The sequence below is a fragment of the Somniosus microcephalus genome, chromosome 9, assembly GCF_052327205.1.
Source record: "Somniosus microcephalus isolate GS21.2 chromosome 9, FLI_Smic_1.0, whole genome shotgun sequence".
Lineage (NCBI taxonomy): Eukaryota > Metazoa > Chordata > Chondrichthyes > Squaliformes > Somniosidae > Somniosus > Somniosus microcephalus.
In genome coordinates, this window is record NC_140995.1 from 16,800,194 (window position 1) to 16,826,320 (window position 26,127).

Sequence of the window (26,127 nt, forward strand, 5' to 3'; positions counted from 1 at the left end):
GATTCTCCCACGAGAGGAAACATCCTCTCCACATCCACCCTGTCAAGACCCCTCAGGATCTTATATGTTTCAATATAATTCAACACTTTGCTGAATCTACAGTTTGTTAATATTAGATAATATAAGGGACATGTAGGAATCTCAGGTTAATACTTTGTCAATTTAAGTTTTGTTCAACAGAGCTATACAACCTCTTCCCCCCATCTTTGAAATCAACACTTAAGTCAATAGTCTCAGGGCACAGTTCGCAGTGTGATGCACAGACGTATTTATCCTGATGCTGTGCCTGTGTCTGTGTGGGAGAAAATAGAATGGGAGCTATGTTACATTCTCCCAAGAGGTAGTTTATCAGAGGACTTTCAAAACAAGCCCAACATTTTTTGCTGAATTGTGCGAGCACCTACCTAGATTGTTTTAAAAGCATAAGGCTGGAATGAGAAAAGACCATTTGAGCCATCTAGTCCACGTCTTCCACCGACCATGTACAGTATATGCTGTTAAGGAGCCTACCCTAGCCACTTAACACTTGAGGGACAGTTCTTCATGAACACTCTCTGATTCCGGATATAATCAAATAAAACTCCAGAATGCTGATCCATTCGCACATTTCCACTACTGAACCCTGGCCTGCCATGCCCAACTGATAATGTTCCTTCCTCACCCCTCCCCCGCCACCCCCCGCCCCCAAGAACCCCATAGCAGACCATTGTGTCCTGCGGAGCATTTAATGCATGATCATGAAATGGAAAGTGGAAACTATTCTATTCTCCATCAACTTAATGAGCACTAATTTTCTGATCAGAATTTTCTTTTCATGTTTCTATTTAGTCAGCACACAATAACTAACATCACTAGCTCACTCTGTTCGGCTGTGGACTTACATTTTGTCAAATCTTACCACTCACTTTTTCTCTCTCACCTCACTTTCTTTCTAGATCGATTGGTTCCTAACATGGCCAGCGATCTTCTAAAAAAAAAACCTTTATTTTCAATCTATGGATGATGAATAAAATATATTTACATTCAAAATAATGTTATCAGGCTGATTTTTCACAAAACCTAAGGTTAAGAACTTCATCAAAGATTATGAAAAACTCTTTAAGGTGCATTTGAAAAGACTGCATTTTATATGAGAATAAAAAGCATTTTGGCCCAAAAACTGTGTGGTGATCTAAGGATTAGAAGCAGGTCTACATGGATGATTTCACATGCAATGCTTTTATTTATATAGACTGAAGTGTATGGCTTGTTATTGTGTTGACCGAAAGCTGCACAGTTTAATTACTTTTCTTCTTTCCTGATATTTGCTGCAGCTCAGAAGCAATCAGCCATATGCTTCCAATTCCCCAGTGCTTGGTCTTGCGCTACCGTTCCTGCTGCTTGTACGTGTGTTTAATTGTTTCTCTGTTCCTGCAGTCTCTCTGGATGCCCCATTGCTGCTGCAGAGAAGCTGGCTAAAGCTCAAGAAAAGCACCATAGCAATGAAGCCACAAAATCGAACCAGGGTTCAGATCGTGTGTTAAGGTAGGGGAGACTTGTGTGCTAAAATTCTGACAACTTTTTTTTTTTTGCAGAGAGCTGTGTTTTCCTTCGAACAATACAGCGCCACGTTAATGTTACAAAGCTGGGCACCAATCTGAAGCAAATTATTTGTATTAATTCTTCCTGTCTTGGGACTTTTCCAGCTTTCACAGAAAGACATCTTGCTATTGATACGCAGTACCTTTATTCACTCTACTAACCAGTTAGTTCACTCCAGTTGTGTTTTCTGCTGGGCTGATTCATATTTAGGTTCTATAACATCAGTATCAGAGAAGGATTGCTTTGGTCACTATGCATAGTGACATTGTTAATACAGTCTTGAAGGTTTCTTCTCATTAGTGTTTCTAGAGCAATCAGAAACATGTTGAAAAAGGTGTTTCTAATTTCTCTAGAAATTGGAGCCAGAGGGAATCTTCACAAACACACGTATGATGTTGCTACACCTAGCGACTAGAGCAATTCTTCCCCCAGTGTGAATCATATTTAGGATATTATCAGTTATTACAATCATTAAAGTGTAGAGCTGCTTTTAGACTATTGCTTGCAGTCTCCTTTACTATGTTAAAATTTTCTAATGACATTGATGAACGCTAACCTTTAAAATAACTGGTTAAATACATCCAACCAACCATTAATGAGGACTAGATGATGTTGCCATCAGTGGTGTTGCTGAAAGGTGTGCAGTCACAACCAATCAGGAAAAGTAGGGCTGATAAAGCACTATTTTGTTGTTTAAACTCATGAACACAGGGTAGAAGTAGTCAGCTATCTTGGTGAACTTTCCATTGCATTCATGGCTTAGCTTGTAGAAAAGGGTCTGTGGTTATCTCACACTACTGATTGCAGATCATGTCACAGAATTTTAGAAGACAGAACAGTGAGGTTCTTTGACATATGATTGTGTGTTTTATATTACAGTATGTAAAGAAGATGTTTAGAACTGCAGTATTTACATTGGATCAGCATAATAAGAGGGCGCTAATGGGGCGCAAAGCAACTAGCGCCCGGGTGCGGCGATGTTTGCGCCGCTCGCGAAATTGACCAGACATTTTGTGGTGGCACTAAACACTACCGCCACGATCTCCTGCGCCTGCAGATCGTGACAGCAGTCGAGCATGCAACGCCCCGGACCAGATATTGAGTGGCGCCCCCTGCCTTTCCGCCTGCCGCTAGCAACGACAGGTTGAGGGGAATGTTTTGCAGTCGGGAAGGGACTGGGGGAGCGCTATTTAAAGGCGGCCGCTTCCTGTCTTTTTTTGTCGGTGACATTTTTGCACCACGCATTCTGAGAGAGCGAGAGACAGACTTCTGGAGAGATTTGGGTACTGAGCAGCACTTTGCAGGTTCATTTTGATTTGACCTTCCTTGCATCAATTTAGAAGAGACTATGGGGGCTGCACTCTGAGCTCTTTCCCTGGGCCTCTCCATTGTTCTTTCCAGCAGAATTGATGTACAGGTCTCTCCAGGCCGAGATTCAAGGCTGCAATGAGCAGGGTGTGGATGGAGAGCAAGATCGACCCTCCCCTTTAAGAACTGGCCGGCGCCAGTGTGTCTGTGTTCCATTGCTGACTGACATAACATGAGCTTCGCCAGCGCTCTGAGGTAGCACCTCGCTCCTCGGCGTTAGTGCCTTAAGAGAGGTGTGTAGCGCCTGATTTAGCGCTCCAATCATCTCCAGGGGCGATAGAGGCCAAGTTTGCAGTCAGAGGTGATAATTAGCGCCAGGCGCTAAACTTTGCGCTTGGCCGATAATCACACCCTAAACGGGGCAATACTGAATTTCATCCCCCCTGAAATCCAAACTTTATCTTTGTAAGCAGTATGGGCCCTTGCATCCAGGTCACTCTAAAAGCTATTTTACTTTGACCCACATGTGTCAAAATCTGAATGCAAGTTGGGTCACTCGAACTGTGAGGAGCAGCATAAATTTAATAAATTGGGCGGGGGGGGGGGAAACCCTATCTCTGCTTGAGAAAAAGATTGAGAAAATAATTTTTTCATAAGACTCAACCAAGTAAGCAGACAGAGTAAGCAATGGAAAGAGTCATTATATTCTGTGGAGTATTTGACCTTTCAATCTATGCCTATCTCTAAAACCGCTAATCCCATTCCCAACCAGATATTTATCCAGGTACTTTCTGAAAAAAAAATTAATCAATGCAGCATCGACTGCTTTTGATTGTCACCTCCCCACAATTACACAGCTGAAATTAAGTGCTCACTAGCAGATGTTTTCCACTTTAAAAAAAAAACAGGGTGTTAATCTTGCCATGCTTTGTTTATTTTACCAACAAGTAGAAATGTTAATTGCATCATTTTTCATTCGGGAAAGTTTGTTGTATAGGATTTCATTAGCCAAAAGCTAGTCAGGACTCAGCCGCAGTAGTGCCCATTTCATGCCTCTCGTGGCTTAACGGCCACTCAACTAGTCAAATAGTGGCCAAGTGCACTGATCCACCTCTGGAGAGTGAGGCACTGGTGGAATTAAGCAAGGCAATAATTTTGTACATCCTGATTCACTGAGATATCTGAATGCACGAAGCATTCGCAACAAAATAGATGAATTAATAGCGTGGATAGAAATTAACAGGTTTGATCTAATTGCCATTACGTGATTGCAATGTGGCCAAGGTTGGGAACTAAATATTCCAGGATACTTAACTTTTAGAAGAGATAGGCAAAATGGAAAAGGAGGAGGGGGTAGCCCTGATAATAAAGGATGGGATAAAGACAGTAGAGAGAAAGGATCTTAGCTCTGAAAATCAAGAAGTAGAATCAGTTTGGGTGGAGCTAAAAAATAGCAAGGGGCAGAAAACATTGGTGGGAGTTGTTTATAGGCCCCCAAACAGTAGTGTAGTGTAGGGCAGAGTATAAATCAGGAAATTAGAGGCATTTGCAACAAGGGTAATACAGCAATCATGGGGGACTTTAATCTACATATAGACTGGGCAAACCAAATTTGCAGTAATAGTGTGGAGGACGAATTCATGGAATGTATGCAAGATAGTTTTCTAGATCAGTATGTTGAGGAACCAACTAGGAAACAGGCTATTTTAGATCTAGTATTGTGCAATGAGAAAGGGTTAATTAATAACCTTGTAGTAAAGGGGCCTTTGGGGAAGAGTGATCATAATATGATAGAATTTTATATTGAGTTTGAAAGTGATTTAGTTAAATCCGAAACTAGGGTCTTAAATCTAAACAAAGCAAACGACGTAGTTATGAGGGGCGAGTTGGCTAAGGTAGATTGGGAAACTACATTAAAAGGTATGACGATAGAGAAGCAATGGCTAGCATTTAAAGAATTAATACATAATTTACAACAACTGTACGTTCCTTTAAGGCACACAAACACCACAGGAAAAGTGGTCCAACCGTAGCTAACAAGCGAAGTTAAAGATAGTATTAGATCAAAGGAAGAGGTTTATAATGTTAAAGCCTGAGGATTGGGAGGATTTTAGAATTCAGCAAAGGAGGGCCAAGGAATTGATAAAGAAAGGGAAAATAGAATGAGAGTAAACTAGCGAGCGACATAAAACAGACTGTAAAACTTCTATAGGTATGTAAAAAGGAAAAGATTAGCGAAAGTAAATGTGGGTCCCTTACAGGCTGAGACAGGAGAAATTATAATGGGGAATAAGGAAATGGCAGAGAAATTAAACAAATACTTTGAGCAGAGGTGGGATCGCGGTGGGAGAGGTGGTTGACGGGTTTCAGTCCTGTTCCCGGCTGCAGCCGCTCTGCAAAAAGGATTTTCTGTTGATAGGGCTTGTTAAGCCTGCCCTGCAGGGTTGCCGGCCAATTAAATGGAAGTGGGTCTGATGACATCATTTGATGACGCCTCATCAGCCGGTTTCCTTAAAGGGACCATGGCTGCATTCATTTTGACAGTTGTGCTGTCTGTGTTTTACAGCATTGAGGTGCAACAAACACTGAGAAGCACTGCACAAAGGTGCAATGCTGCATTCAGGCTCTCCCAGGACTCCCTCCATATTCTTATGGAGGGAGTCACAGCACGCAGGGAGATTCCCTTCCCTTCCAATGGGCGGAAGAGACCTCCCCAGGAGACCACGCAGCCTGGTTGCCCATTGCACAGGAGGGCACAAGCAGGGATGTCGTCAGGAGGATCAGGCTGCAGTGGCGCAAACCTTTTAATGATCTCAGTAGATCACGAAATGTTACTGCCATACCACACTCAACCTCATCCTGCTGTGCCACTCATCACATCCACATCACTCTGCCTTCCCTACCCTACTCCTGCACATCCTTACTCACACCAACTTACCTTACACCTCCACCCATCCCTCTCTATTTACATTATCACTTCCCCATCTCACTAGCCACCCCTCACACTCACCCTCATCCTACTGCAAGCGTACCAACTAACAACACACAAGGGTAGGCACTTGGGAGGTTTATACAATGGTCATGTGATGTTTCTGGTGATGTGCTGTCAAACATTGAAATCTTTATTTTGAACACTTTGCGTTCTTGGATAGATTTGTGTGCACCTTTGGACGTGACTTAGTGAGCTGCAGTAAATGGTGAGACATAACGTCCCCCCACCCCCAATGGTGATGAGTGTGAAAGGAATGGCTTGGACATTGTAGGGATGCTTCATGGTGCTGGTGTGGGGTGGTGCCAACCTGGCACATCATGTGGCTGCCAGGGTGTACAGTGTTAAGTGAAGCAAATCTGGACATTGCTGGCATCCCGGGCAGCAATTTGCATGGGTGATGATGCCCTGTGTCCGGGGCAGCATCAGTTGATTGCAGAGAAGGTTGGTGTGGATGTTGGTGATGTAGGTGTGCCCCGTGATGTTGGTGTTGGGGCTGATTGTGTTGGGAATCTGAGGACCAAGGTGAGATTTTTTCAAAGGCACCAATGTTGCTGGAACAGATGGCAGCTGAAGTTGCCATGGCAGAAGCGATCTGTCAATGGTGAGAGAGCTTGCTCCAAGGAGGTGACAGTGGATAGAGAGTTTACTCCAAACACTTCCAAACTGCATACAGCTCAAAGGTTTCTTCCAAGTCCTGAATGATCAAGCTTCTGACATTGGAAAGTGACCAGCTGTGAAATGGTAGCTTTCATACCACTTTTGCAGCTGTCACCTAGTCACAGCAATGGGAAGACATAGAGAACCTGACCTACTTACCTGACATGATCTCCGAACGACGTGAACCCCATTGAAAATGTGGTAAAATAGAAAAAGGCTGGCAAAATTGTAGTAAACAAGCACTTAACAAGCAGTTAAGTATCTGAAATGCCTCCCCCGCCACTTGGTGTCGGGTCTGGTGTGAAATCGCAGACCCGACACTCTGGAAATTTACATGGAGGCGGGTTCACAGCAGGTTCCCAATCCGCTGTCAATCATTTCAATTTTGACAGCGGACCCTCCTCCAATCCCACTCTCTGAGCGCTGGCAAATTTCTACCCTTTGTGCCTGTCTTCACGGAAGAAGATGCAAAACACTTCCTGGAAATAGTGGAGAACCAGAGCTGTCAAACGATGACAAGACGGGCTTAACAAGGTCAATCAAGGGAAAATAGCATGGCCTGGCCACAAATCGATGGAGGCGGGACATCGACTCGCCAAGCAGCAGTCCCACCTCCAATGCGCCCCCATTAACAAAATCGCCCCCCATGATCCAGGAGTCAGTCACACCCCTTAGGTTAGGTAGTGGTACAGGTCTGGTTAGTGGACAGGGACAGGAGGGTGTGACTGCAACTCAGGCAGGTAAGGGGACCCCAGGTGCAGTGCTGGAGGAGCCTCAGCCTTTGCCCTGGTCCAACAGGTATGAGGTTCTTGCTGCCTGTGTGGATGATGGAAAAGCCTGCAGGATGGATGAGCAAGCTGACCATGGCACCATGGTGCAGGAGGCCATTCAGGTAGGGGGAGTGAAAGGGAATGTAGTTGTTGTAGGGGACAGTATAGGGGGCAGCCACGACCGAGAGTTCCGAAGGTTGTGTTGCCTGCCCGGTGCCAGAATTAAAGACATCTCCTCACAGCTGGAAGAGAACTCAGAGTGGGAGTGGGAGGGGGATGGGAAGGGGGAGGATCCAGTTGTCGTGGTCCATGTCAGAACCAACGACATAGGTAGAACTAGGAATGAGGTTCTGCTGAGGGAGTTTGAGGAGCTAGGATCCAAATTAAAAAGGAGAACCTCAAAGGTAATAATCTCTGGATTGTTACCTGAGCCACGTGCAAATTGGCATAGCAACAAACAGATTAGAGGTTTAAATGCGTGGCTCAAAGAGTAGTGCGGGAGGAAGGGGTTAAAATTCATGGGGCACTGGCACCAGTACTGGGGAAAGAGGGAGCTGTTCCGTTGGGACGGGCTCCACTTAAACTGGGCTGGGGCCAGTGTCCTGGCGAACCAAATAACTAGGGCAGTAGACAGGGTTTTAAACTAATGAAGGGGGGGCGGTGGTGGGAGGATTCCGGAAAAAGTCAATTTAAAAGCAGCGAGAGAAATGCCAATGCTCCAGAGCAGAGTAGAGTTTTGGGTAAAAATAAGCAGAGTGGGTCAGGAAGGGACAGAGAGAGTAACAAAGGTAATAAGGGCATCAGTGACTAAGGTGACATCAGGGACAAATAGAATTAAGTCAAAGCTAAAGGCACTATATCTGAATGCGCAAAGCATTCGCAACAAAATAGATGAATTAATAGCACAGATAGAAATGAACAAATTTGATCTAATAGCCATTACGGAGACGTGGTTACAAAGTGACCAAGGTTGGGAACTAAATATTCCAGGATACTTAACTTTTAGAAGGGATAGGCAAAATGGAAAAGGAGGAGGGGTAGTCCTCATAATAAAGGATCAGATAAAGACAGTAGAGAGAAAGGGCTGGATTTTGCTACGGGGGCGGGTTGGAGGTGGGAAACCCACATTCGGGCTTGTTGTCCCGCCTCCATGGAGATGTGGCCAACCCACTGGATTTTCCTCTGATTGACCTTGTTGAGCCCGCCCTGTGGGCTCAGCAGGCCAATTAAGGGCCACCCGGCAACAGGTGACGTCAGAGATTGACATTTCATCTGTCAAAAGCTTTTGGCACATGAAATATCAGTGTTTAACAGCTGTTTGAAGCTGTCAAGCACTGAAAAACTGCTAATTCAGCCTCAGTCCTTTCTCAGGATAACTTTAAAATCATTTTGCTGGAGAAACCAAGAAGCTGATTTTTTTTTTTTAAATCGGAGCTTCTGTGGTTCTTGCAGCCGACTCCCGACACCGGAATGCAGGACTCCTGTAAAGGTAAGTAAAAGTAAGTTAAACTTATTTAAACACTTTAAACACTTGCAAAACACTTACCTTTGCACTCCTGCACCCCTCACTCACCTGAACACTGGGCATCTCGACCCCTCCAAGACCTCAGACCCACGTCCCGCCTCAAAAACTTTTCGTGGTTTGGAGCTGTCGGGAAGCCCACAAACCAGCAATAAAAATCGCAAATAGGCAAAAAACTACCTGTTAACTACCTGTTAACAGGCAGTTTAATTGCCTTTAATCCCTTCCCGCCTCTGGGAGTCGGGTTCCAGCACTTGTCGGCAACCCGACTCCTATGAAATTGACATGGAGGTGGGTTGGAGGCGGGATGGGGTCGGAACCCCCGGATCTCCGATTTTTATCGCCCGCACGCCTCCAACCCGACTCCAGGGGCTTAGGAAAATCCAGCCCAAAGGGTATTGGCTCCAAAAATCAAGAAGTAGAATCAGTTTGGGTGGAGCTAAGAAACAGCAAGGGGCAGAAAACATTGGTGGGAGTTGTTTATAGGCCCCCAAACAGTAGTTGTAATGTAGGGCAGAGCATAAATCAGGAAATTAGAGGTGCATCTAACAAGGGTAATACAGTAATCATGGGGGACTTTAATCTACATATAGACTGGGCAAACCAAATTTGCAGTAATAGTGTGGAGGAGGAATTCATGGAATGTATGCAAGATAGTTTTCTAGTTCAGTATGTTGAGGAACCAACTAGGGAACAGGCTATTTTATATCTAATATTGTGCAATGAGAAAGGGTTCATTAATAGCTTTGTAGTAAAGGGACCTTTAGGGAAGAGTAACCATAATATGATAACATTTTATATTGAGTTAGAAAGTGATTTAGTTAAATCCAAAACTAGGGTCTTAAATCTAAACAAATCAAACTACGTAGTTATGACAGGCGAGTTGACTCAGGTAGTTTGGGAAACTACATTAAAAGGTATGACAGTAGAGAAGCAATGGCTAGCATTTAAAGAATTAATACATAATTTACAACAAATATACATTCCTTGAAGGCACAAAAGTCCCACAGGAAAAGTGGTCCAACCGTGGCAAACAAGAGAAGTTAAAGATTGTATTAGATCAAAAAAAGAGACTTATAATGTTGCCAAAAAGATCAGTAAGCCTGAGGATTGGGAGGATTTTAGAATTCAGCAAAGGAGGACCAAGAAATTGATAAAGAAAGGGAAAATAGAATATGAGAGTAAACTGGCGAGAAACATAAAAACAGACTGCAAAAGCTTCTATAGATATGTAAAAAGGAAAAGATTAGTGAAAGTAAATGTGGGTCCCTTACAGGCTGAGACAGGATAAATTATAATGGAGAATAAGGAAATGGCAGAGAAAGTAAACAAATATTTTGTGTCTGTCTTCATGGAAGAAGCAAAAAACCTCCCGGAAATAGTGAAGAACCAAGGGTCTAACGAGAATGAGGAACTGAAAGAAATTAGTATTCGTAAAAAAATAGTACCGGAGAAATTAATGGGACCGAAAGCCAATAAATCCCCTGGACCTGATGGCCTACATTCTAGGGTTTTGAAAGAGGTGGCTATAGAGATAGTGGATGCATTGGTTGTCATTTTCCAAAATTCCATAGATTCTAGAATGGTTCTCGTGGATTGGAAGGTAGCAAATGTTAACGGAGAGAAAATGGAGAACTACAGACCAGTTAGCCCGACATCAGTAGTAGGGAAAATGCTGGAAACTATTATTAAGGACGTGGTAACAGGGCACTTACAAAATAATAATAGGATTGGGCAGAGTCAACACAAATTTATGAAAGGGAAATCATGTTTGATAAATCTGTTAAGAGTTTTTTGAGGTTATAACTAGCAGAATTGCTAAGGGGGAATCAGTGGATGTGGTGTATTTGGATTTTCAGAAGACATTTGATAAGGTGCCGCACAAGAGGTTATTAAACAAAATTAGGGCTCATGGGATTGGGGGTAATAACTAGCATGGATTGAGGATTGGGTAAAGGACAGAAAACAGAGAGTAGGAATAAACAGGTCATTTTCGGGTTGGCAGGCTGTAACTAGTGGGGTATCACAAGGATCAGTGCTTGGGCCTCAGCCATTCACAATCTACATCAATGATTTGGATGAGGGGACCAAATGTAATATATCCAAGTTTACCGATGATACAAAGCTAGGTGGGAATGTAAGTTGTAAGGAGGATGCAAGGAGGCTTCATAGGGATGTAGCCAGGCTAAGCGAGTGGGCAAGAACATGTCAAATGGAATATAATGTGGAGAAATGTGAAGTTATCCACTTTGGTAGGAAAAATAGAAAAGCAGAGTATTTTTAAATGGTGAGAGATTGGGAAATGTTGGTGTTTGAAGGGACCTGGGTGTCCTTGTACACGAATCACTGAAAGTTAACATGCAGATACAGCAAGCAATAAGAAAGCAAATGATATGTTGGCCTTTATTACAAGAGGATTTGAGTATAAGAGTAAAGATGTCTTACTACAATTATATAGGGCCCTGGTGAGACCACACCTGGAGTATTGTGTACAGTTTTAGTCTCCTTACCTAAGGAAAGATATACTTGCCATAGAGGGAGTGTAACGAAGGTTCACCAGACTGGTTCCTGGGATGGGGAGGTTGTCCTATGAGGAGAGATTGAGTAGACTAAGCCTATATTCTCTAGAGTTTAGAAGAATGAGAGGTGATCTCATTGAAACATACAAAACTCTTACAGGGCTTGACAGGGTAGATGCAGGGAGGATGTTTCCCCTAGCTGGGGAGTCTAGAACCAGGGGTCACAGTCTCAGAATAAGGGGTCAGCCATTTAGGACCGAGACGAGGAGAAATTTCTTCGCTCAGAGGGTGGTGAATCTTTGGAATTCTCTACCCCAGAGGGCTGTGGAGGCTCGGTCGTTGAGTATATTCAAGACAGAGATCGATAGATTTTGGGATATTAAGGGAATCAAGGGAAATGGGGATAGTGCAGGAAAGTGGAGATGAGGTAGAAGATCAGCCATGATCTTATTGAATGGCGGAGCAGGCTCGAGGAGCCCACTCCTGCTCCTATTTCTTATGGTCTTATGTTCTTAAGTTCCAGAGTTTGGAAGTACAGGAAACTTTCTGGTATCCGGCACTGACGGGACCGAGCTGGTGCCGTACCATCAAAACTGCCGTAGAAACCAGCGCTAATGTTAAAACATACGGAGCTTTTGAGCTCCGTGTGAATCAACAAACCCTGTTGCTTAGCAACAGCTTCAAAACAGTCGGCCGCAGCTTAAAAGTGTCTCTGTAGCTAAGCAACAGCTTCAGTTAGACCTTGCAGAGCCTGACTGGGAAAAAAAAAGCAACGAGAAGTAAAAAAACTTATAGGAAACGGCTCCTGAATTTTGCCGGTAGATAGAGCTTTCCGGACATTTAACCTCCGGTTAAACGAAAGTTTCCTGTATTTGCTTTTATGTTTGTAATGAAATTGTGGGTTTTGAAATCAGCAACAAAGAATAAACTACAATTCAAGTTTTTAAAATCAAGTGCATTGTCTGACTGTGCAGTTTCTATTGAAAATTATATTTAAATTCATTCCTTGGTTAGTTCTGGCCTTTTTTGTACCTGTAATCATTTATTTCAATATCCAAATTTGGATTTTGATGACTTCTCATGAACAAATGAAAAATACAGCTGAGCATCACATCTGGACTTTTCAACAGTTTACTGCTCATCTGTTTGAAGTGCTCTTGAGCTGGGTGCCGTGTAGCTGAATAAATTGATGGTGAACACAGCACAGTAAGCTGTGTAAAACCTTGATGATAATATGGTGAAGTGGATGCTGTGGGCTGGATTTTGTCAATGGGGAGCTTTTGGAGGCGGGACTCCCACTTGTTGGGTTTTAGTCCCGCCTCCATCGACTTGTGGCCAACCCACGCTATTTTCCCTTGATTGACCTTGTTAAGCCCCGCCCAGCGGGCTCAGCAGGCCAATTAAGGGACACCCAGTTACAGGTGACGCCAGCGAGTGATGTTTCATCTGTCAAGAGCTTTTGACAGATGAAATGTCATCATTTGACAGCTCTGTGAAGCTGTCAAACACTGACAATCTGTCTTCCAAGTTGTGTCTTTACTCAAGACTCAATTAGAAAGCCTTCCTGACCAGAAAGCAGAAGGCTGCAGCTTTTGACAGTTCAGCGGCCATTCTGCTTTCTGTGCCGGTGAGCTGACGGACTCCCGAGAACTGAAGGGAGGAAGCCTGCAGGAAGAAGTAAAGGTAAGTAAAACTTATTAAAACACTTTACACACACCTCACACACTTATCTCTGCACACATGCACCCATTACTCACCTGCACACCGGACATCTCAGCCCCGCCGACCCCCGCAGACTGACGGCCTGCCTCGCTGACCCTGGCGAGGTACGGAGCCATCGGGAAGCCCACACTTCAGGGCTCAAAATAGGGATTAGCCAAAAAACTGCCTGTTAACTACCTGTTAACAAGCAGTTAATTGGCATTAATCCCCTTCCCACCTCGAGGAGGCGGGACCCGGTGCGGGTTGGCTACCTGCCTCCTGGCAAGATAGCATGGAGGCGGGTTGGGCACCCGCCCCCAAATTCTGCCATTTTCCCGGCAGTCCCACCTCCAAACCCACCTCCCCAGGGCTGGCAAGATCCAGCCCATAGTCTCCGGGACCTGCACTCCCTGTCAGTTTTCTCCCACCAACAGGAATACTGAACCAGTTAGTGTAACAATTACAGCATATCTCCATGTTGAACCTACACACTGCCATGTGTTTTGCTGCCCCATTGTTCAAGTAACTCCAGCTCAATGTTTGAGCTAATTCCCACCTACTCCTTTTAATTTCTCCTGTGAAAATGATCACATCTTTCTCTGAAAGGGCCGACGGAAAGCAGCGACAGATTTTTTAAAAAGAAGGCTGTTCCTAATTTCATTGCCCGGGGGTAATTTTATCGGCGATGATGTGAAACGGCCGATCGTGAATCGACCACCAATTATACAGCCTGCCTGATTACCCTCACACGATGCTTCAACAGAATCGAAAACCGGGCGGGGTGCATAATAGGTGGTCAATCCGCTATCGCCCGAGTTACACTATCGCCAAAAGTTAACATTACTCCCCACCCCCACCACTTTTTTCAGGTGGAAAACAGGATTAGCACAAAATGAAAAAAAACTGGTACCTTCAGCTCATGTCCCAGCTTCAATGTCAGTCTCTGCCTTCATTGCAGATAAGAGCAGGAAATATCCCACTGCAATACAGGAAACTCTCATTTAAACAGCACCTAAATATCTGGAATTCTGTATTAACCGGCAAAATTCATACTCCGAAAACACCTCAATAACCGGAAATGTTGCCGAGTCCGAGTCTCCCGCGGTGGCCGAGTTAGTCAGTGAGGGTAGTTCTCCAAACTGCCACTACTCGGCTTCTTGACGCTGTCGGAAGTCCGAACACCTCAATAACAGGAGTCTGACTCTCCCGCACTGCCGGGAGTACCCAATTACTGTATACTGCACATTTCTTGATTTTTTAATTTTTGTTTGTTAAAAATAGCCTCGGTAGATAACCCTCTCCGTCATCCGGAATTTTTAATCAACCGGCACCATCCCGGTCCCGTCGGTGCCGGATACCAAAGAGTTTCCTGTACAGGAAACTTTGTGATATCCGGCACCGACGGGACCGAGCTTTTGCCATCCCATCAAAACTGCCGGACAAACCAGCGCTAATGTTAAAACATACGGAGCTCCGTATCTAGCAACAAACCCTGTTGCTTAGCTTCTAAACAGTCGGCCGTAGCTTGCAAGCGTCTCTGCAGCTAAGCAACAGCTTTAGCTAGACCTTGCAGAGCCTGACTGGTGAAAAAAAAGCAACGAAAAGAAAAAAAACTTACTGAACCGACTCCTGAATTTTGCCGGTGGATCGAGCATTCCGGCCAGTTAACCTCCAGATAAACCAAAGTTTCCTGTATATAGAATTATACACAGAAACCCACACATCCCACCACTCTGTAACACCACATATTGGGGCACGAACATAAAATACTAGTTGCAGTCTGTACTGGACAAGTAATTAGCATAATATGTGGCCCAATAAATGAAGAAGCCCATGTTTCCTTCTCAGTCGTGTCAAGAGTCTCAAAGACTTGACTCGGGCTTTAAAATAAAAAATAACAACACATAATTGCAGAAACCTAATATAAAGACAATTGTACAGGGGGGACAAAAAGCTAGACGATAGACAGACCAAATATGCCGAACAATATGTGACTTGCTCAACACACAAATGGTTTGACCATGAAAACAGCCTTCTTGGTTGTCAGTTAAAAGCAACAAAATATATGCTGCACCGTGTCGGCTATTTGGAGCAAAAAAAAACAAGATACCATAGGTTAAATTGTCACCTTCACCACCTGGACGGTAATCTGATGGAACAGATTGATAACCCCTTGTAGAACCCATCTAAACATAGAAACATAGAAGATAGGAGCAGGAGTAGGCCATTCGGCCCTTCGAGCCTGCTCCACCATTCAGTGAGATCATGGCTGATCATCCAAAATCAGTACCCTGTCCCTGCTTTCTCCCCATATCCCTTGATCCCTTTCGCCTTAAGAAATATATCCAACTCCTTCTTGAATATATTTAATGAATTGGCCTCTACTGCCTTCTGTGGTAGAGAATTCCACAGGTACACCACTCTCTGGGTGAAGAAATTCCTCCTCATCTCTGTCCTAAATGGTTTACCCCTTATCCTTAGACTGTGACCCCTGGTTCTGGACTCCCCGGCCATCGGGAACATCCTTCCTGCATCTAGTCTGTCCAGTCCTGTCAGAATTTTATAAGTTTCAATGAGATCCCCTCTCATTCTTCTAAACTCTAGCGAATATAAGCCTAATCGACCCAATCTCTCCTCATACGTCATTCCTGCCATCCCAGGTATCAGCCTGGTGAATCTTCGCTGCACTCCCTCCATGGCAAGAACATCCTTCCTCAGATAATAGTCTAATTTTTATCCCATTTAAATCAGTGGGAAGAAAGTCAGGAAGGTCCTACTAAATGCAGGAGATCCGCACTAGCAGATTACCGCCCCCCACCCCCGTTCCTGGGGTGAAGGTGAAAACTAACCCCCCCCCCCCCCCCAGCCACCCCCACCCCCACCCCACATACAACACCCTTGCCCTGCTATAAATGATATATATTTTCCTATATTTTGGACAATTTTATACATCAGAGACTGGCGGTGTTAATGCTGTTGCTATCTCAAAATCTGTTCCGCTGCTTCAGACCTTGGGAACTGACTTTTAAATGTTGAATGCTTGCATTACTTTAGCTGATAGAGAGCAAAATCCCTGAGAGATATCCACAGGGAAGGCTCTGGAGCCCCAGTGGGTTTCTCGGCCGGTTTTATAATGTTTTTATCTCAATTATTACTGGGCGTCCTCAGCCACTCTAGAGGATGGAATTTTTATGCATTCACCATGTTCAAGCAGTATGACAAGAAGTTTCAACAAGGAGAAGGAAGCTCCTATTAACCAGAATCTCCACATAAAACCGATGATAACATTCCAGCTGAAATCTTGACAAGGAAGCTAGAAAATGTCCTCCCAGCATACTGAAGCCAAACTGCATTGAACTGAGCCTCGTTCCTGTTCCTGGGACTAGGGACAGGGTCACTGGTCTAAGGCTTAGAAGCTAAGCTAGAGCCAGGCCTGGTTAGTACCTGGAGGGGTGACCATCAGGGAAGACCAGGTGCAGAAGGTCCCGGAAGTGAGCCCCGGGAGGGGCAGCTGGTGAGCAGGCCCGGGCGTTGGGCTGAAGATTGTCGGACAGGAGGAATGGTGGAAATGGAATGGCGGCGCGCACAGATGCAGCGGCTTTGCTTTTCCCAGGACGGTGCTATTTACGTTTAATGTTAATGTTATTTGTACTGGACTCATGGGAGCTTGCAAGATCACATTTCGTTGTTCATGTACTTGTGCATTGTACAATGACAATAAAAGTTGAATTATTATTATTATTGCTCATTTTAAAATTGTATCTCTCTTCATTTAACTGTGTTCATGCCTCTTTTCCAGTCTCTAATTCCTTCTGTTTCTCTCTCTGTTTTTCTCTTTGTGTCCCACTCTTGTTTTGTTTTTCTCTCTATGGCTCTCTCTGTGGTGTCTGTATCTCTCTGTTTACAACTTTTCTCGCTCTATAAGTTTTTCCTCCTCTTTGTTGCCTCTCTCTTCCATATGTCCTTCACACATGTCTTGATTGACATACTCAATTTCTACATCTTAACTTTTTTTATAGTCCAGGATATGCAGAAAAATGGGAGGCAACATCTACTGGGATTGGTGGTGGGTACCAGAATTTGGTGGGAAGAAGTGCTTCATCATTTGTGAGTGAGGGAGACAGTGAGACTGGGAGGGAATGGAGCCCATGATGGGAGGGACAGGGTGGCTGTGGCCAAAGGGGTAAAGGGTTGGGGTTAACACATGAATGAAGGGGGTGAGGGCTTGTAATGGGCCTGGGAGTAATTGGGGTTCTGGGAATGCTACGGTTTGGGAACCTTATTGGGCAGTGTGTAGAAAGTGCCACAAGTGTGGGAGTATTTGCGAGATATGATTTGAGGCTTTGGAGCAATTGGAAGGTCAAGCAGAGACTGGTGCGTGGGAATCAGAAGCACTTAAAGGCAGGGGCTGGGTGGGGACTGGGAGCACTGAGGATATTGGAAGTTTGGAGAAATGAGGGCCACTGGGATCAGGGGCATTTAGGGAAATTTTAAGACTGGGAGCAATTGTGGAGGAGATTTGGTGTAGTGGAATTTTTTGAGGATGTAACTGGTAAAATAGATAAGGGAGAACCAGTGGATGTGGTGTATTTGGACTTTCAGAAGGCTTTCGATAAGGTCCCGCATAAGAGATTAGCGTGTAAAGTCAAGGCACATGGGATTGGGGGCAAGGTATTGACTTGGATGGAGAACTGGTTGGCAGATAGAAAGCAAAGAGTTGGAATAAACGGATCTTTTTCCGAGTGGCAGGCAGTGACTAGTGGGGTACCACAGGGATCGGTCCTTGGACCCCAGCTATTCACAATATATATTAATGATCTAGACAAGGGAACTAGATGTAATATCTCCAAATTTGCAGACGACACAAAGCTGGGTGGGCGTGTGTGCTGTGAGGAGGATGCCAAGAAACTCCAGGATGATTTGGACAGGTTGGGTGATAGGGCAGATGCAATATAACGTGGATAAATGTGAGGTTATCCACTTTGGTGGCAAAAACAGGAAGGCAGATTATTATCTGAATGGCAATAGATTGGGAGAAGGGGAAGTGCAATGAGACCTGGGTGTCCTTGTGCACCAGTCGCTGAAGGTAAGCATGCAGGTGCAGCAAGTGGTTAAGAAGGCAAATGGTATGTTGGCCTTCATAGCGAGAGGGTTTGAGTACAGGAACAAGGATGTCTTGCTGCAGTTATACAGGGCCTTGGTGAGACCACATCTTGAGTATTGTGTGCAGTTTTGGTCGCCTTATCTGAGGAAGGATGTTCTTGCCATGGAAGGAGTTCAGCGAAGGTTCACCAGGCTGATGCCTGGGATGGCAGGAATGACGTATGAGGAGAGATTGGGTCGATTGGGCTTGTACTCACTGGAGTTTAGAAGAATGAGAGGGGATCTCATTGAAACTTATAAAATTCTGACCGGACTGGACAGACTAGATGCAGGAAGGATGTTCCCGATGGTCGGGGTGTCCAGAACCAGGGGTCACAGTCTAAGGATAATGGGTAGGCCATTTAGGACAGAAATGAGAAGGAATTTCTTCACCCAGAGAGTGGTGAACCTGTGGAATTCTCTACCACAGAAGGCAGTAGAGGCCAATGCATTAAATATATTCAAGAAGGCGTTGGATATATTTCTTAAGGCTAAAGGGATCAAGGGGTATGGGGAGAAAGCAGGGACAGGGTACTGAAATTGGATGCTCAGCCATGATCTCATTGAATGGCGGAGCAGGCTTGAGGGGCCGAATGGCCTACTCCTGCTCCTATCTTCTATGTCTATGTTTCTATGGAAAGTGGCTGGAGATTGTGAGCACTGGGAGGAAATGGGGTGTGGGAGCACTGGCAGGGGGAAGCTGGAGTGTGGTAGTATTGCGCGGGAATGATGTCTTGCAGCAGTGTGGGTAGTGAATGGGGCCTGGCGGCACAGAAGCAGGGCTGGGAGTTGCTGCAATGAGGGAGTTGAAGTACTTGACGGGGACAGAGTTTGTGGAAGTGGGGGAGAAAGTTATAGCAGGGAAGGTTATGGCGAGTGAGTGATTTTTCTTTTCCTGTAATATTAAAATTTTTGTGTGTAACTTAAAGCTTTTATTTTTAAGGTGGAGTCGTTGGTTGCCTTTGTGCTGCTTGCTAGTTTTCAGGGCTTTTTAACACAAAAAATGTTTGTTTGTTACTGTTTACTGGTGCTTTTTTTTTTGCAGCTTACCAATAGTTAATTGGTAGTTTTGCTGCTTGTGGCCATAAGAAAATCAGCGCCGTTCAGTTAACTCTGATTGGTTGATCTTTATTGCTTTTGGGCCAATCAGGAATTTTGGCCTACAGAAACTTTCCATATGTAACGGCCTGTATTTTCCGATCCCTACGGGCGGGTACGCGCTGTGTACACACCCGTAGGAACATCGGAAATGCCGGTTTCAGGAATGCGAAGCGCATGCGCTGAACACCGGCATTTCCGATCTGTCCTCTTGACAGATCCTCCGCCTGCCTTGGAGAAGGGCCTCTGCGGGCGGAGAGTTCCACTTTCTGCAGAACCTCCGCCCGCTGTAAACAATTAAAAATCTTACGCCTGGTAAAAGCCTGGCGTAAGGCCGGCTTTTGCCAGTATAAGAGTTTAAAAAAGAAAAACATTTTTTTTTCACTCCTTTATAATTTTTAAATACTTTAAAAAAGGGTAAGCTTATTTTTAGCCCTGTAAAAAACTTCAATTATTTTTTTCAGAAATTTAAATTTTTGCTTAAAATATTTAATTTAATGTAATTTTAACTCATTTTAAAACCGTGATGGGTTTTTTAAAATGTATTTAATGTTTTGATGTGTTTTTGGGGTGATCCCCATTCATACTTTTGACGGGTCTATCTGTCAAAAGTATGAAGGGAGATTCCCTTCTCCTATTGGCTGGCCTGGCCCACGTGATCCCAGGGATGCTTGTGAACCGCCTGCGCCTCTGGGATACGTGGGCCCTGCGCATTTCGACTGTGGAGAGGCCCAGGATCAGAAGTGTCCAGACCTCGGGAGCCCTCAGATAAGGGCGTAGATTTTTTTCCGCTAGGAGGCCTCCGCACGCGGGAAGCCTGTTATCGGAAATTACGGGCCATTACTTGCACATGTGATGGGCACTTTGCAGACAGGATGCTGTGAGCTATTTCCACTGTGAGGGAAACACGCTAGACACAAGACGTTTAATTCTGTACTACTACGCCGCCTGTGTTGTTGCGCACATGATTTACTAGCTTATAATTAAACTAGTTTATCATATAAGAAAATGGCCCTGAGTATCTGCGGGGGCAGGAGCGCAGTCCCAGTGTACGTCAGTTCAGAGTGCAGCACAGCCCTAGGGGAAATCGGGTGGGACTTGGGTACGCTAGGAACTCTGGGTCTCAGTCCAGGTTGCTAATTTCCGACTGGGCCGATTGGGATGGAACCCCAAACATAGCCTATTACATCATAGGGGGTGGGGCTGGGGGGAGGACTTTCCCACAGCAAAACTTTCCTTGGTCTTGGCCTCTCTGTTGGCTGTCGTTATGAACCCAGCGTGTAAATTGTTTGAGGGGGTGCAAGTGGGGCCCACATGGGGATTTGGGCCTTGACCAGCAGCTTGAATATTATTGGCCCCCCCCCTTATAAAAGAGGCCAGTTAGGCAGCAAAAAAAGACTATGCACATGTGACCCAAAGAGTGACATGCCTGCGCCGTTCCTTCCATCCTTCTCCTCTCTGGCGAGTTCCCAAGATACGCCCATAGTGCCGTGGGCACCCACCACTTCAATGCAAATTAGGTGACCCTACCGTGACCCCAGATACTCTTGACAGGGTCAGCTGCGGAGGTCACCAGCACTTGCCCCACAGCTCTTTTGCTGGTGGAGTGGAGGCAAGGGATTTTGGCCCCAAAGTATAAAGTTGATCTGTGACAATTGTTCATTGACAACAGTAAAATGTCTATCTTTCTGTCGCTGCTTTGTTCCTACTCTCTGTCCTGGTCTTCCTTTCTGATAATAGAACATGATCACATTTCTAAGACAGACTCCTGAGTAGAAGTACCCTACAAGTAATCTCTTTCCAACATAAAAGATTTTCTTTTATGGCTTCCTGGTCTGATCCAGGTATCTGTCATGTACTACATTCTCTATTCATGATTCTTTAACTTTCATGTTAATATTCATTGTAGAACTATGTCAGATAGGTTTCTTAAATCTCTCTCTCTCTCGCTCTTTCTGGCTGTCACATAATTTTCTCATTGCAGTGTCTATTACTGTGTTGACACTTTTTCTCATTGTTTGTCTCACTCATTCTGTAATACTCTCCCGCCTCAGTGTCCTCTCTCTCTCCCCTCCATCTCCAATATGGCTCTCACACATGTTCCTTTACTAACATACACAAAAGGGTTGATTTTATGCCGCCCCAGAAAAGAGCTTCTCCCACTGCCTGTGCATATCGGGGAAATTGCGGACATTTAGTTTTAACGGATGGAAAATTGTGGGAAACCTGCGTGCAATTTCCTGATATGTGGGTCTCGCAGGCGGGGTTCCCTGCTCGTAATGCATATTCTAAAATTGACCCTACTATTTCTCGGTTATATGGACTGCTCCTGAGTGAGGTGAAGTCCCATTCAGTTGGTAAGTACCAATGAAGAATGAGTATTAACATTCGACTCATTGATATTTAGTCAGTTGGATATTTGATTGTCAACACACAAGTCTTTGTTTCACTGCCTATTGCCTACGCATGTATAGTGCTTTGAGATGTGATGTCCTAAGATGTAACACCCCGATATGTGATAGGGTGAAGTGTAACACTTAGAGGTGTAATGTCTTTGAGAAGTGTGATGCAATAGATGCATGCTAGTTGCAAAACTTTTACTTATATAGATTAATAATCCCTGTCCAGTGTTGAATACAAAAGGGGATAAATTCCTCTTACAGCAGAAATAAGAGTTAAATGAGTTACTTTTTTAATGCACTCATAGGAACACGCAGGTTTACTTTGTGCATTTTTGAATCTTGAATATGTTAAAATTAGTGCATAACTGAGTGGCAAAATCTAAACACGCCTGCAATAATACTGCTCCGCTAACTAACCAGGCACATAACCAGTAAAAGTAGTATACTGTGGGGCAACCCAGCTGTGGAACACACAACTAACGGGCAACAAAGAAGATTGCAGCAGGTGAAAACCAGAATCAGCAAAAAAAAACAATCTCCAAGTGATAATAGATGACGTGCGGATATGGAGCAGTTCGCTGTGTGCGGTGCACAAGGCAAAGATGGGAGGCCATCGATCTGGATGTCAATGAGGGTTCATGTACTTAGTCAGGCTGGAGAAGTAGCCACAAGAACGCGTCAGCCCTGAAGAAAAGTGCCAAGGTGAGAAATGAGGATAACCATGACTAACCATCTGCAATACCGTATATGTAGGAAGCCATTTTATACTAATCAAAGTAAGTTGCAAGTGTCAGGCGAATTTGCTCGAGTACCTTAGAGTGTGCTTATAAGTCCAACTGATTTAGTAACCTGTTACAGTTTCAACACAACGGGAAGTAATGGTTGAGAACTAGTCCACCAGGTCAAAACGAATCAAATAAAAAGTTGTAGATAAAAAAGATTGAAGACAGGCTATTATTATTCACATACAACTGCTAAATATAACAAATTCAATCAACTCAAACGTTCTGTAGACAACGTACTTTACAATTAGGTAAGCTATGCATATACCACTAAACCTATGTTGTAGTTTAAGATACTTAATACAAAATTTCTGCTCATTCAATGCATTTTTCCTTCTTACAGAAAATGGCAGCATACAACAGAAGGCACTGAGCACAGGTAGGCAGTGGGTTTCAGCAGGTCAAACTCCTCATCCCAATAATGGAGGTCATTGGCTGGAAGGCAGTATATGGTCAGTCTAGCTCTGGTGCCAGCTGATCTCCCTGGCATCCTCTCTTTGATCTTTGTTTTCAAACATTGAAAACTTATGCTGTGGGAGCTTTGAAAGCAAAGCTCAAATTCATGGAAAAATGTTTTTTTTAAAAAGCCTCCATAAGAGTTTTGCTACCCACGAGCTGTTTTTTTTAGTGACTACTTTCAGTGGGCGGATTTACAGAAGATGTAAATCAGAAAATGTTATGAGTGGTGTTCCAGCAAGATTGGTGAGTCCTGATTTTTCGACCTTTGCTTACCCATTTAGCACCAGATCTTTGCAAGCTACGCAGTCGCACATTTTTAGAAAAGGCTAACCATTCACGAGGGTTCAGCTTCATTATTTATTGATTGGCAAACTCCCATCCTGGACTAAGCCTGGTGTTGGGAGCTTGCTTAATGTGGAATTTCCTGTGCAGTGGCAGCTCTTGAAGGGATTCCGCTGCGATTTAATCTAGTATTGTTGGGCAGGCAGAAAATTGTAGGGACGGAAACATTGGCTCATTGGGGAATGGTGTTGCTGAAAACTACCATTGACTATTGCAGCAGTGAAGGTGATCCGACCCCAAGTGGAAGAAAGGAGGTGACATGAATCAACTGAGCGGCCTGCGGGTGGCACTGTCCAGGGAGAGTGTAAATACTCGGGCACGGGCCCAGCTTGCGCAGGACATTCTTAACAGGAACTAGTGAAGGACACAACTAGACCTCCATGTTGTAAAACAGTTGATTAAAGCTTTGTTTAACGCTTAGACCAAGTGCCTAGTAGTTTTCTTACGCCAGGTGGGTTGTCCTTTTTGGAGCAGACAGTGTGAGCCATCTGCACACCACAAAAGGGTCTCCAACGTACAATTGGACAATCTCTCCAGAAGAACACAAACTGACGAGAGAGAAACTTATTAGCCTCAGGAAAATTGCCATGGTCAGGCTACCCACCATTAGAATGCTGCTAGACACCACTTCAAAAAGACGAGCCTACACGGCAAAACCCCGAGCAGCGTGGTGTTCTGCTGCAACCAGTGAGTGAGTTGGTGGGGGGGGGGAAGAGAAAAAATAATAGGAAAAAGATGGCACTAGCCCCAAGCTTGGGAAATTACTTTTGTCTAAAAACGCTTAAAAACACTCCAGCCTTGACATTTGCACTCAAGTGCTGGGCTCCACTAACAGGAAGGTGAGATTTAACTTGCATTATTCTGTGCATATGATCATGAAGGTCATCGGCTTTGGTCTAGGGAACCAGCTGACTTTTTGAGTGGCATCAATAATGCCCTGCACTTTGGGGAATATTGACTTGCAGTACAAGTGGAATGTCCTCTTGTGCTGTTGGTGGCATGCCGTGGAAAAATTATGAATGACCAAACACAAGTCACCTGCATTGGTGATTGACTGACATGTCCTATATCCTCAGAGCTAGCTTGGAGGGCTACGGGCAACTTCGCATCCACAGAGCAGAATCATCCCTGTGGTCAATCATGTGCGAGGTTCAGGTTTGAGGACGCAGCATAACTCCATCACTGCCTCCCCCGTTGAAATGCAACCAAAGGTCAACATGTGCATTCCCAGCATTGTCCATTTTATATTGGCTCGATCAGCACACAACATGTTGCTGACAAGAAATTTGGGAAATGCGACCTTCACGGTACTATAGGAGAGCCCTATAAGTGGTCTGGTTAGCTTAGTTGGTTAGCGCATGATGCTCATAACGCCAAGGTCGCGAGTTCAATCCCCGTGCGAGCCATTTATTTCTTAAGGCTAAAGGGATCAAGGGATATGGGGAGAAGGCAGGGACAGGGATGATCAGAGTTTAAAGGGTAGTAGGCAGAAGGCTGGAAACTATAGGCCTGTTAGCCTAACATCTGTGGTTGGTAAAATGTTGGAGTCCATTATTAAGGAGACAGTAACAGGACATTTGGATAAACATAATTTAATAGGACAAACTCAGCATGGTTTCATGAAGGGGAAGTCATGTTTGACAAATTTGCTTGAGTTCTTTGAGGAAGTAACATACAGGGTGGATAAAGGGGAACCAGTGAATGTAGTGTATTTAGACTTCCAAAAGGCATTTGACAAGGTGCCACACAAAAGATTATTGCTCAAGATAAAAAATCACAGGATTGGGGGTAATATTCTGGCGTGGGTGGAGGATTGGCTCTCTAACAGAAAGCAGAGAGTTGGGATAAATGGTTCGTTCTCAGACTGGCAATCAGTAACTAGTGGTGTTCCACAGGGGTCAGTGCTGGGTCCCCAACTCTTTACAATCTATATTAACGATTTGGAGGAGGGGACCGAGTGTAACATATCAAAGTTTGCAGATGATACAAAGATGGGAGGGAAAGTAGTGAGTGAGGAGGACATAAAAAACCTGCAAAGGGACATAGACAGGCTAAGTAAGTGGGCAGAGATTTGGCAGATGGAATACAATACTGGAAAGTGTGATGTTATGCACTTTGGCAGGAAAAATCATAGAGCAAGTTATCATCTTAATGGCAAGAAACTGGAAAGTACTGAAGTACAAAGGGATCTGGGGGTCCTGGTGCATGAAACTCAAAAAGTTAGTATGCAGGTGCAGCAAGTGATCAAGAAGGCCAATGGAATGTTGGCTTTTATTGCTAGGGGGATAGAATATAAAAACAGGGAGGTATTGCTGCAGTTGTACAAGGTATTGGTGAGACCGCACCTGGAATACTGCGTACAGTTTTGGTGTCCATACTTAAGAAAAGACATACTAGCTCTCGAGTCAGTACAAAGAAGGTTCACTCGGTTAATCCCGGGGATGAGGGGGTGGTCATATGAGGAGAGGTTGAGTAGATTGGGACTCTACTCATTGGAGTTCAGAAGAATGAGAGGCGATCTTATTGAAACATATAAGATTGTGAAGGGGCTTGATCGGGTGGATGCGGTGAGGATGTTCCCAATGATAGGTGAAACTAGAACTAGGGGGCATAGTCTTAGAATAAGGGGCTGCTCTTTCAAAACTCCTACTCCTTGTATTCTAATTCTGTGTTAGATTTCAGGAGATGGTTTTATTCCTGTTCCTGGCTGGGGTGGAGATCGCCTTTACAGAAGGTAAGTACTGTAGAAAATACAGGGACAGAGTGATCTCCTGGACGAGTTTCGATTGCCCAGATGGGTCGGAGAGGAATTTCCCAGATTTTTTTCTCCCAAATTGGCCATTGGTTTTTTT

The 26,127-nt window shown here is 44.4% G+C and overlaps 1 protein-coding gene across 6 annotated transcripts in view; it reads left to right on the top strand.

Annotated features, from left to right (window-relative positions):
• The window catches only part of LOC147112280 (myelin transcription factor 1-like protein), a 568,764-nt gene that overhangs the window by 265,599 nt on the left and 277,038 nt on the right, over positions 1–26,127 (top strand). For 4 of the 6 annotated variants that reach the window (XM_085996413.1, XM_085996412.1, XM_085996415.1 and 1 more), the window contains exons 10-11: positions 1,417–1,524; positions 22,818–22,853. In XM_085996413.1, coding sequence (XP_085852539.1) covers positions 1,417–1,524; positions 22,818–22,853 — 144 coding nt within the window. The remainder of the gene's footprint in view (positions 1–1,416; positions 1,525–22,817; positions 22,854–26,127) is intronic. The other 2 variants (XM_085996414.1, XM_085996417.1) reach the window with 1 other exon arrangement.